Below are 12,604 nucleotides of genomic sequence, written 5' to 3'. Positions count from 1 at the left end.
CTGGATAGATCATCACCTGAAAAATTCCTGGAGCTTTTTCAACCCGTCTGGATTCGATCCCAGAGTGTAGGCTGTTCGGCCTAAGTGTAAACCAATATTAGGTCGTGACCCATAGTTTGAAAAATGCTGCTATAGTGCACACAAATTGTATAAACATATATCAGCTGTGAGTTAAATGTACAGTACAATTATGTAAAAATTTCATATTGTTAATAATTATAAGGAATGATTATAATTTTTAAAAAGTGGATAATTTTAAAAGTGGATTTGGACTTTATTTTGAAAAATGAAATTGAATTAATCATTTAGTCTCTGTAATGATTTATTCACTAGTTTGTTATCTTAATATGCATACTCAGAGATGTAACTGAGGAGGGCAGGAGGACTCATGCTCTGGGCACTGAATTTGGGGGCTCCAAATTGAGTCCATAGAATTAAAAGACTAGAAATTTTTTGTAGTTAAAGTTGAATCAGGGATGCCAGATATGAGGTTTGCCCTGGGCACCAAAACCATTCAATGGAGTCCTATGCATACTTGCCAAATTTTGTAATTAATTTCATGTAGGAAATGATAATTATTTTTTGATAATTAAAAACATCAAAGTTTTATTAAAATATATAAATAAAATTTACTAAACCTACAAAATTGTCTTCTCATTCTGTTGTTACAAACACCAGTGACTTCCAAAAACAATTTTCAGTTACAGAAACAATATTTTATTTGAGGCTAGCATGCTTAATGAACTTTATTGTGAATTATATTAGTGGCATAATCGCCAGAAGACGTTTTTATCCATTTTTTATTTTACTGTGGAGGTGCAGCCTCAAATAAAAGACCATCTCCGTAATTGAAATGTGTTTTTGGAAGTCACGGATGTTTGTAACAACAGAACAAGAAGACAATTTTGTAGCTTCAGTATATATTTTAATATTAATACCATTGGCCAAAATTCATTTTTAATCAAAGTTTTATTTCACCACACTTGGATTTAAAAATATGAACTTATGATAACTTTGAAATCTGAAATAAATTTATATGAATTTTTTGCATTTACTCTAATTTTTATACTAATATCAATAGAATTTTTCTTTACATTTTCATATTTTATCTTATTTTCTTATTCACATTCATAAGTAATGAATAAAATTATCAAGATGAAATAAATTATGCATCATAATGTATAAACTAATTATTTTTGTTTTATTTTATTTTATTTTTTTTTAATAAATATAATAAAGAAAACCTATTATGCTAAAACACTATCAATAATTTAAGTTGAAATTAACTTCTTTAACTGTGTTAACAGGACATTTAGTTTTATACAGATTTCTATGTAAAAATAAACTATTTCATTATTTTATAATATATATAAACAAAAATCATAATTTGATTTCAGTATAACTATTCCTATAATTTGTGTTTCATTTTATGATGCTTTATATTAAAAAATTTCAGTTGTAAGTACATTTTTCAAATGTTTTTAAGTTTGATTTTTAATTAAAATTTTATTTAATGATATTGGCAAAACAAATTTGTCAAGTAAAATATTTTGATTTTTCTTTTGCAAAATTTAATATCTAAAATTAAATTTGGATTTATGCCATTTTATTCTGAGAATACTACTGAAAATGTTGCTTGTTTCTGCCATCATAAAATATAGATAATAATGTAGGACACTTCTGTAATATTTCCTTATGGTCATTCCCACCTTTTTTGATTGTTGCCATATTCTTTTAGTATTAAGTTATTGTACACATTTTTTGTTCATTCATTTATGTTAACTTGTTTCTAGAGAGTAGCTGTTATTGACCTTGTTACTTTCAAAACAAGGATGATAACAGCTACTCTCTTATAAGACTGTAGACTAATACACTCTTATTAAACAATATATAGCATTTTTGAAAGGAAAAGTATTAGACTGTCCATTAATTACATGTACAATTTTTGAACCCTCTCTCACCACTCTGTTATGTAAAATTATATACTTTTGTAGATCCTTCTGTATCACATGGTCTGCAGGGTTGAACAAAACAAAAAAAAAAAAAAAACAATTAAAGCGAATAGTCGGCGTAATAGCGTGTGGTTTTATAAACAAGGGTTTATCAAGAACAAATACATGACTAATGAAACAATACATGATTCAAAGTCATGAAGTCCGATCATGTTACAATATTACTCCTATTCGAGTCTCTTTCTAACCTTCCTTCCTTACATAAAGCCCTATTTTTTCCTGATGGACCATACGAAAAATGATAATGCCAAGGTAACATCAAATGAACAGTTGGGGAAAAGAGTTTACAAATAAAAACATATGAACTTTCCCTTAGGACCAAAATTCATTGGTCTCAGTGAAACTATGTTTAGTCCTTTATCCTTTTTGGATGGTGATCTCCTTCTATCTCGACATATTCCCTCAATGGAAATGGATTTCCTTTCCAATCCAAAACTTCTTCAATCCCAGGACAGTTGGTTCTCCTGAAGTTTTTTCCTAGTCCTTGCAACCTGCAGCATCCTCTGGTCACCCATGTACAAAGAAATCCAACATGAAAAGTCTCTTCACGTGATTTTATCCTTGTTTTTATACCACCTGCCAACGGATGTCACTCTGTCTCACATGACCATACCTTGGGCCAATCACTACATCGCATACTCCATCAGCAGAGAGCTGGTGGTACCGAAGAAGGAAACAGAGAGGGACCCACACAAAAACAGACATGTGACAACAAAAAAGAATAAATAAATAAAATATTATGCATAATAGCTGTGAAGCGCTACACTTTTAACAAACCCCTTCCCCTTTAATTATATATACAATAGTTTGTGAACCCCATACATTGAAAAAGTGACATTTTCTAATTGGTAATTTATTTTGATAACTAGTAAGTAGTTTTATAACAACAAATTTGTATGCCACTACACAACAAAAAAATTCCACAAAGACAATGCCTCAACCTCCTCCCTCTTCATTAGTGTTGCCATCTTTTCAAATCACTGACCCGGACGGCAGGTCAAGTTTGTTCGAACAGAAGTTCCCGACACATGTGCAATGTCATTTTACAATGTGAAGAATAACGTGCTAGATAACTTAGCCTGTAGACAAGTACAATCATACATTCAAAAAAAAAAAAAATCAGGTTGCATGTCACATGTTGGCATAAACAGGCAAACATGGCAGAATTGCAGATGATTTTCAGTGAGTGTGAGTTCTTTCACTATTAAAATAGTGTAAATTTGTAAAATTATTTGCAAGAACTTTGCTTCATTGTAATTTCACAATTTCTACGAAATTCCCGGACAAAATTAATTGTTCACCTGGACAGTGAGTCAATTCCCGGACTGTCCGGGTGAAAACTGGACGGGTGGTAACACTACTCTTCATTGTGTACAATGATGTATGTTTTGTTACCTGTTCCCTTAAACTGTACACACAATTAATGGACAGCCACTATCCAAGTATTTTTAAAATGATTCAATTCAATAAATTATAGAGAAATGCAAAATATTAACATTTTTTCCTCTTCTGTATAAAATATAATGTACACATATATATCATATTTATAAATAAATCAAAAAGTTATAAAATTAATTTTTAAAAATATCTCATTATATATCTAGAAAATATAAACTATTCCATGCATTTAAGAAATAAAAAATAATTTTAAAATTATTTTGTTATTAAAACAAGTATCATTACTTTTGAACACTCATACATATATACATGTGCATGTTTAAAAGTAATATATGTACTGTATATATAATTATTTTATTATTTTAATTTTATTAATTTCTTCAACATTCAAACAAATTTAAAAGTAAATTTATACTATTAACACATGTAAATGTTAACTAGAAACATTCTTACTGTTACAAGTTCTTTTGCAAATGTGATGCTACTTGATTTATTTTGAAGTTGTTCTTGTGCCTTTTGCAACCATTCCACAATTTTCTCGACACCTTGCATATATTCCCATCTTATTGTTCTTGCTCGTTTGAACTCTCTTTCTTTTTCTTCCATGGAAGAGGATACTTTTTCACAATATATTTCCGTAGACGACAACTCTTTATTGATCTCTTCGGGCACACTAGAACCTTTCTCCAGGTAACGAGTTTTAGTTTCGTTAGATAAAGTTTTTATTTGTTGACTGAGATCGGACACACATTGTGAAGTTTGCTGCATAAATTATTAATAATGTAACTTCAATTACTATTATTTTTATAATTATATTATTATTTATAGTAATAAGATGCAATACATACCAAGAGGGTCAGCTCCAATGTCTCAACATCTGGTTCATAGCAATCAAGATTTGTTATTTCATTTTCTATTTTGTGCAAACCATCTTTTAAACCAGAAATATCAATTTTAAGTGCTTCAGTTACTGCCTTTTCTTCTTTAACTTGTTTTATATATGCTTCAATATCACTTAAAAGTCTAAAATATTTTTAAAATTTATAAATTTGGATATGGATCATTACGTAATATTTATCAAAAAAATATATTATTTCATTAAAATATTGATTATAATAGTAAAGTTTGATTATTTATTTTGAAAATAAAGTTTTGTTATTGATCTTGAAAAAATGCATTTTAAAATTTAAATGTTTAAATCAAGGCATATAATGAGATAATTGAAAGAATCAAAGTAATATTAATTTTAAAGGAGAAGCAAAAACAATATTTAATAGTTAATTTATAGAAAAAAATGAAGCTTAATTATGGAACCTAGTGAAATTTATATAAGAACAAGGCTCTATGAAAGCATGAATCAAATCATTTAATGTAATATATATAATTTTAAAAATACAAATAATGTTTATAGTGTGAGCTCCCAGACGAGGTTCGAACTTGAATAAACCTCGAAATTCTTATGTGAAACCAGATGTATACAATGAGACTCGGAACTGTTCGAGTATATGTCAAATTATCTGTAAAGGTCTTAGCAGAAGACAAACTCTAACACGAGTGCTCGTAAATAGGTAGATCATTAACTCACAAGTCTATAAAATGTTGGCCGAGATAAACCTTTTTGAACAAAAAAATGGGAATTTTTGATAGATGAAAGATGAAAATGATCGTTAAATTCTTAGATGGCAAAATGGTATAAACAATGGCCTGAATTATGAGTTCGGGTGTTATTGTTTTATAAACAATCACCAGGCAGAGTCGACAAAAAGGTATCAAATGGACACCTTGAATTGGACCTTTCCCGCGATCCGAAGAGATTTTGTCTTGCACCTGGAGACAAGGGAGAGACCAATCAGAGAAAGAGAAAAAGGACGAGAAACCAATCAAAAGTACGGAAGATGGAAGGAAATGTATAAAACCTAGGACTTCAAGGTTGGAAGAGCTCTCTGACAGTCCCATCCAACTGCTCACTGGATATAGTTTTGTGTGCTAGTGTGAGGAATTTGTGCCGCCTGGAACGCAGTAGCGAATCTCATCCCGTCAACATCGCCCAAGGACTTAGACTTACACGCTCCGGGGCCTCTACAGACTAAGGGCTAAGGAAGTAGAACTATAAACCTGATGTAAGCTATGAATGTTTCCAGAATGTTACCAAATAAATGGCTTTGTCTTTTGTAAACACTTGTCATCACTTGCCTCCTCCGCCACACCCACATATAACCTTCCCTTAGGTTCATCCTGACACGGGAGTAACTGATCCCACCTAAAAGACGGCAACCTTATACAGGTGTCGAGGAGTGGGTTTTCAATTTCCCTATAACCACCAGGTCGGTGACCTTACAGTAGTGAAAATAAGCTTTTTATGTGATGTATACAATATATTGCTTTAAAAAAATTTCACAACACAATCATGCATTACTTAATGTCCATATGTTCTGCAAAATAGGACATTACGTGATTTGGGTATTGTGCAAACAGCATATTATATACATACTTAGCAAAGTTATATAGGATACTATAATTGTATTAAATAAATAGCCGAGATACTATACAAATAAATAGTTAGCATTTTAATTAATACTGTAACTAATTATGACAAATAGGAATATTTGTCATAATGTTTTTATTTCTTATATAATATTTATTTTATATTTATTGGAAAGATCTGAGAATTTTCTGCAATATTTTCTGGAAACTATATTTCAGAATCTATCAATGTTGATTATATATCAAACTTTATGCCTGACAGTGCAATTACTTTGTCCACCAAGTGACTTTAGATCAATATTGAAAGTCCTTAATAAGATTTCTCCTTATACCAACTACATTTTTTTCACTGGTTTTTCCAATGTCCCCAAAATTTCCACAGTGATCAAAATTTCCCATTTTTCAATATTATAAACTTGTAGGACTGTAGGTATGTATGTGATTGGATGCTGTGCAAACAGAAGTTATGAGAAGCATGAAAGTATTTTATTTAGCTGATAGAAACTAACAGACAATGCCAAGTCAGTTCATTAGAAGTTGCTATTAATATATATTATGTAGTCTAAGATTACAAAAAATAATTCTGTTAAATAATATCCAGATAAAATTGATATATTATTTGAAATATAATACTGTACTGTAACTATTTTATATTCAGTATAAGTTTGAATCAATCAATCACAATTAATCCATTCAGCAGATTTCTTTTTGGAACGTGGCCAAACAACTGTAAGTTATATTTTAAATTTATCTTGATAAAATTAAATTGAAAATAAATGCATACATATACAGTAATTATATATAAATATTCACTCATGTTTTTATTTTCTTTATAAACTATTTAATGAAATTTAAATTAAAAAGATTTAAATATTGGATTGAATACATTATTTCAATATAGATTCAAAAAATGAAATCAATCAGCCTGTTGTATCTTGTTATTACTAATTTATTCTAATGTCAAAGATTAATAGTTTAATATTATAAATTAAAAACTGAAATTTTTTTAAATTTTGCAATTAAATGTTATGCAGTAACATTTAATTGCAAATAAATCAATCTTTGTTTATAAAACGTTAAATTCTTAAATAACTTTTCTGTTTGTCTTATCATTTAGAGCTGCAATAATCGACCTTTTCTGGATGTAGACCATAAGTGAACTTCATAGATTTCTAGTGGGCTGCATGCATTTTTTCTTATGTAATTGCAGATTTTTAAGCCTGCTGAGTACCAACATATTTGACAACTTCCGGTACACTAGCTACTACAATAATATATACTAACTAGTAATATATATCAATAGTGTACTTTCTTCTTCTTTTAACTGGGCAGCTATTAATTAATTAGGATTGCATAATGGCACAAGGCAGAAAACGAGAAAATAAAATTACGTTGGCAAAACATTGGGGGGACCACATGCAGCCTATGGGTTGCTCATGACTAATTTAGCATTTTCATATAATGAATGTATCTTAAAATAGTTATTACTAATATTTTTTAAAAAAGATATTGAAAGAATTAATCAAGAAACAATCCATGAACGTTGGAAACGATTTTAATAATTTATTGTGTCCATGACAAATTTAAAATATTAATTATATTCAATTTTTAAATCCACATTTAAATATTATAATTATTTCAGCCAAGTTTATAATAAAAAAAAAAAACCAGAAAGTTAGCAAATAAATGCAAATAAAGTAGATTGCCTAATCACTTGACAGGAAATTTAAGTAAACAATTTGAACCATTCTAGGAAATAAACGACAACAACAAAATTAAAAATAAAAAAACTTTTATAAAATAGATTTAAAAGTATATCATCCATATTAAAAATTTTTCATAAATTATTTCATAACTTTCTTGAACTTTTCTAATTATAAACACATTTTAAATTTATTGTTAAAAATTTAATTATAATAAAAATTAAAACGGAAATTAGCGCATTAACACATCTAACACTTTAAAAAAAAATTTGACAGTTGTGAAAAATTCTTTATAAAAGATTTAAAAAAACGCGCGCTCGTCTCACCACATTTAGTACGATAAAAATTATATATACTGTATACAATAATTTTTAAACCTTCATTATTATTAATTAAAAAACCGCACAAAATAAACATTAAGAACTGTCAACAATTGTTATAGGGTAAATGTAGTTAGACGTTAAGTAATAAACATTTAATCGAGTCGAACCGGTTGAAACAAGTCTATAGAAAACACCTAAGAAAAGACATGAGTCAATTGCAATAGTAGGATGTAGCGCACCTACTGTTACGCAACGTACTACACGACACAACGACCTAAATTATAAACAAAATGGACCAAAACAAGAGCTAGAAAAATAAAATATAAATAAAATAATAAATAAATATAGTATAGTGTAAATAAAACAATGGACTGAGGAGGAAACTGCTCCTTTTGTTTTATTTACGTATGTATTTATGTATTATATTATTTATAGTATACTTACTTATTGTATCTTTCTTGTAGTGTCTGTACTTCTCGACGCACAGTATCGGCTGCAGATTCGGAAGAGGATGTCAAATACGACAACACACCCGAAGACAACGTGTTAACATCCACTACTTGATCTTTCAATCCTCGGGCCTCGTTCAGTACGGCCTACGCAACGGAAAATAAATATAGAATATGATTCATCTTACCAAATTTGATTACGTTCCTGTATTAACACGAATGATATCCGTATACGTGTTTCTGTTTCGTATAGAAAAACTACAGCTGCATATCACTAGGAAGATGCGAATTTTAATAATTATATGACCTAATTTATGTCCAATGAGTTAAAAATATAAATGGTCTTTTTTTTGTAATTTACCGACAAACTTTTATAAAGTGGAATATGAGAAAGGCTCGAGAGGGGTTCTTACGAGGTAATCCGAGATCGTTGCAATATTCATAAGAATATTTATAAAGGTTGCTTCGTAATCTGCATAAATCAACGAGAAAACAAATTTAATTTATTATTATTATTATTATTATTATGCTTTGAATATAGCTTTAATTCATATTAAAACGGGATGAGAAAAACTAAAATTTGAGGACCAAAAAAAATTTTTTTTAATTGATTACTAGAGAAGAAACAGACCTTGATATCACATTTATATTCTAACTAATACAGAAATATATTAATTACATATATTAAAAATTGCACTTTTATTTTATATGTCGTATAGAAAAACTATATCGATATAAAAAAGTTCGAGCCATAATAAAAAAAACAAAGGCTGAAAGATAGCAGCTTGCTACTTAGAAGCATCCAAAGTTAGTTACTTACAACAGATTAACCGAAAATGATTGGTTTTCGAATATAATATTTATCCATAATTTAAACATAAAAACCCAATCAAAACTAAAAAAAAAACAATTTTTTAGATTACGTAACTTTATTTCCCAGCCTTCAATTTGCCTACAAAACATGACTAATATCAGGGATAAAGTGAAAAGTTACTACATTTCACGTAACTTATGTATTATCCACGTAATAATGAATACAATAGCATGAACCAGATCACAGTTGCAATTTAATAACTATACTGATCAATAAAAGCCATCGTATCATAGAATCCACTCAAGAGAAAAATCGATATTGTTAATACAAAGGCTATTTTCTGTGAAAATAAAATAAATTTTAAGTTGTAAAACTTAAAACTGAATATGAACGTTTATAAAGGAAAAGAAAAAAAAAACTTGTTTGTATCTATATAATTTTTTTTCACGCATTTTTGTGAGAATAAAATCCAGGACAAGTGCAAAGGTTAAGTAGTACAAAGGAGGTCGACAAGTATATAACCAGACACTTAAATGACACTTATCGCACATCGTTAACATTTTTGACGTCATCTTAAGAATTTTGTAATTTTTTTTTCTACATTACAAAAGACATTTATAAAAGTTACATCAACGTTAAAAATACAAAATGAATAAATAAAAATCGCATTCTGTTATTTTCGTTCATTGGGTTTAAAATATTTCAAAGTCGATTTATTACTACAAAGAAAGCTTTTAAGATAGTTTCAGATTCAAAATAAACGCATAAAATATAATAAAAGGCTGAAAAATTTAAATTATATAGCACACTGTAGACATAAATGTTTATAAAACTCAATTGTAAGACAACGGCAAACAATTTAATCGCGTTCAGATTAATTAGGTTATTCTGACGTTCTTCTTATAAATTTTGCACATAGTAAAATTATGTCTTAATAATTATTTTTAAAGGAATATTTTAAATTAGAGAGGTTGCGGCCGACGTTTTCAACGCGAAAACGTGTACGTCGGACGTTCAGCGCCGCTTTTCTATAAGCCTAGAAGTTTGACAATGGTGTTTGGATAGTCAGTGGAATCATGCTCGACGTCCCAAACACCATTGCCAAACTTCTAGGTTTATAGGAAAACGGCGCTGAACGTCCGACGTACACGTTTTCGCGTTGAAAACGTCAGCCGCAACCTCTCTATTATTCTGTTGTATTCGCGTCTATCTGTTCTCTATACATTTCTAAACCCTTTTACCGGTCTAAAGTTTTCTTAGATTATATTTTCAACAGGATTCTAGGGAGTAACTATCATAAAACCTCAACATTCCAACCCTCCCCTAGTCCATTTCTTATTTGATCGATATGGACCAAATTCTTTATAGTTACTATCCAGGATCCTGGGCTACCATAAAACCTGGACATCCCCGTTGACACTTAATGCATTCAAATTAAATTATCATAATTATACGTAAGCATTGCTTAATAATTAATAAAGGTGCCACACGGTCTAGTGATGATTTCTCTAAGAGTATAGGATCTTCTGAATTTGAAAGCTCTGCCGAAATAACCCTATTGATTCGAATTGGCGTAAATTTACCAAAACCTTTAACTCGAAAATTTAAACATTCTTGCATTATGACAATAAAACTATTTTAAAACGAATAATTAAATTACTGCTACTAGAAAAAAAAAATTGATTAAATTTACAATAGATTAAAATATTCAATACGGACCCATCAAACTTGTTGCGTGCTAACGACCAAATTTTATTACTTGTAGCAGACAGAACAGGTTTTGCTGTAAGGTATCTTAACAACATGACAGAAGATAATATGAAAATATCAATTAAAAACAAAACTGAGAGTTAAAAAAACAATTAAAAAATGTAAATCAGTAAGAAATAATTATCTAAATGAGCAAATAAAGAATTTGAATACAAGACTTAGCAACATAAGTTCAGATAGGAAAAAATAAGGCATTTGCCTACAAAAACAAAAGACAAGAATGCCTGCAAATTATTATTATTTTTTCATATAAACAAGCATGTATCAAATAGAACTCATTCGAAATGTGCTGTAGGAATAATACTGTACAAAATCCACTTAGACAAATCATTAAAAAATGGGCCTTGAAACACGAACCTGGGAGGAAAAAGATAAGAAAAGTATCGGAACAGCAGTAGAAAAATTAATATCGGCTAGATATTCAAAACTAGAAAATAACTGAAAAAATAAGAGAAGAAATTAAAACAGTTGGCATTGAAGAAAATGATTCACACACGTTGAAAGAATAGTTCAAGGCCGTTTGTTAAAGTAGCAATTACTAATATACAGAGAGAACAGCAATAACTGTTCTCTCTGTATATTAGTACCAGACCATAGAAGAGAGTGGAGAGGATTTTGAAGTCAATACAGACAGAAACTTGCCTAATTCTTCCTGCCAAAATAACAGTAATGATGTTTTTTTATCTGATTTTTTTAAGAAGCAGTTTTATGACTAATTAGTTAATACTAATGCTCTTTAAGATAAGAGATCTTATTCAAATTTCTATTTAAATAGAATCATATATCAATAATACGATTATAATAAATGCTTGTTAATAAAATAGTAATAAAAATAAACATTTTGAAAGTACATACTTTGATCCTAAAAATTTTTAAATTTACTTTATTTGTGTGCAGTGGTGACAAAACATTTTGCTTTAATATAAACACAGATTTTCTTAAAATTTTGAAATGTGGCATCCTGTTAACAAGGAATTTCCACGAAACAAAAAGACGTACTCTGTTGATAACATTTTCTTATCACCTTTGCTTTAAGAAGGAAATAGTAAAAAAAAAAATGTTAATTGGATGAGAAAATTGGAAAAATCTTCTCATTGGATCATCAGAATAAAATATCTAAAAGTATCCCGATCGAATAATTAGTCTAATCGGTCTCCAAAAGCCATGGAATGGTGGATGATATAAAGGAGTTATCCTGTCGATCTTTTACGATCTATCATTGAATCCTAGTTAGATCTTCAGAAACACCACCATATGATCCATTGCAGCTAGAACATAACTGGCATTGAGCATTAAAAACAAACGTGGATTTGGACCAGTGGGTGGAAAAAATAATAATACAGTAGAACCTCGAAAACTCGTCCCTCGATAACTTAGCACTCCGGATAACTGGTCCACACCTTAGCAGGGCGAAAAAATCCTTAGTTAATTAATTTTCATTATAGACAGCTTTATAAAAGTATAAAAGCTCTCATAAAGTATTTTTCTGAGGTCTGTCTTATCAGGTAAATTACTGTACACAGTGTATTCATTAATTTTCATTTTCATGTAGTGGCTCTATGCCTTCATAAAGGACGTACTTTTCCTTTGTTTAAGGGTATTTGGGCAGTTTATTCTCTGTTATATTCTTCTCAAGTAAACAATACCAAGT

The 12,604-nt window shown here is 29.4% G+C and overlaps 1 protein-coding gene across 1 annotated transcript in view; it reads right to left on the bottom strand.

The window, feature by feature from the left end:
- LOC111620118 (nesprin-1-like) overlaps nucleotides 1-12,604 on the bottom strand; it is a 307,506-nt gene that overhangs the window by 43,148 nt on the left and 251,754 nt on the right. Inside the window, exons 113-115 of the mRNA XM_023361978.1 lie at nucleotides 8,365-8,516; nucleotides 4,259-4,433; nucleotides 3,864-4,172 (exon numbers count right to left, since the gene is read on the bottom strand). Of these exons, the coding sequence (XP_023217746.1) occupies nucleotides 3,864-4,172; nucleotides 4,259-4,433; nucleotides 8,365-8,516 (636 nt within the window). The remainder of the gene's footprint in view (nucleotides 1-3,863; nucleotides 4,173-4,258; nucleotides 4,434-8,364; nucleotides 8,517-12,604) is intronic.

This window comes from Centruroides sculpturatus, unplaced genomic scaffold (genome assembly GCF_000671375.1).
Source record: "Centruroides sculpturatus isolate CEXI.00-Female unplaced genomic scaffold, Cexi_2.0 scaffold109, whole genome shotgun sequence".
NCBI lineage: Eukaryota > Metazoa > Arthropoda > Arachnida > Scorpiones > Buthidae > Centruroides > Centruroides sculpturatus.
Note: the sequence above shows the minus strand (reverse complement) of the source record. Positions and strands in the feature narration are given on the sequence as shown.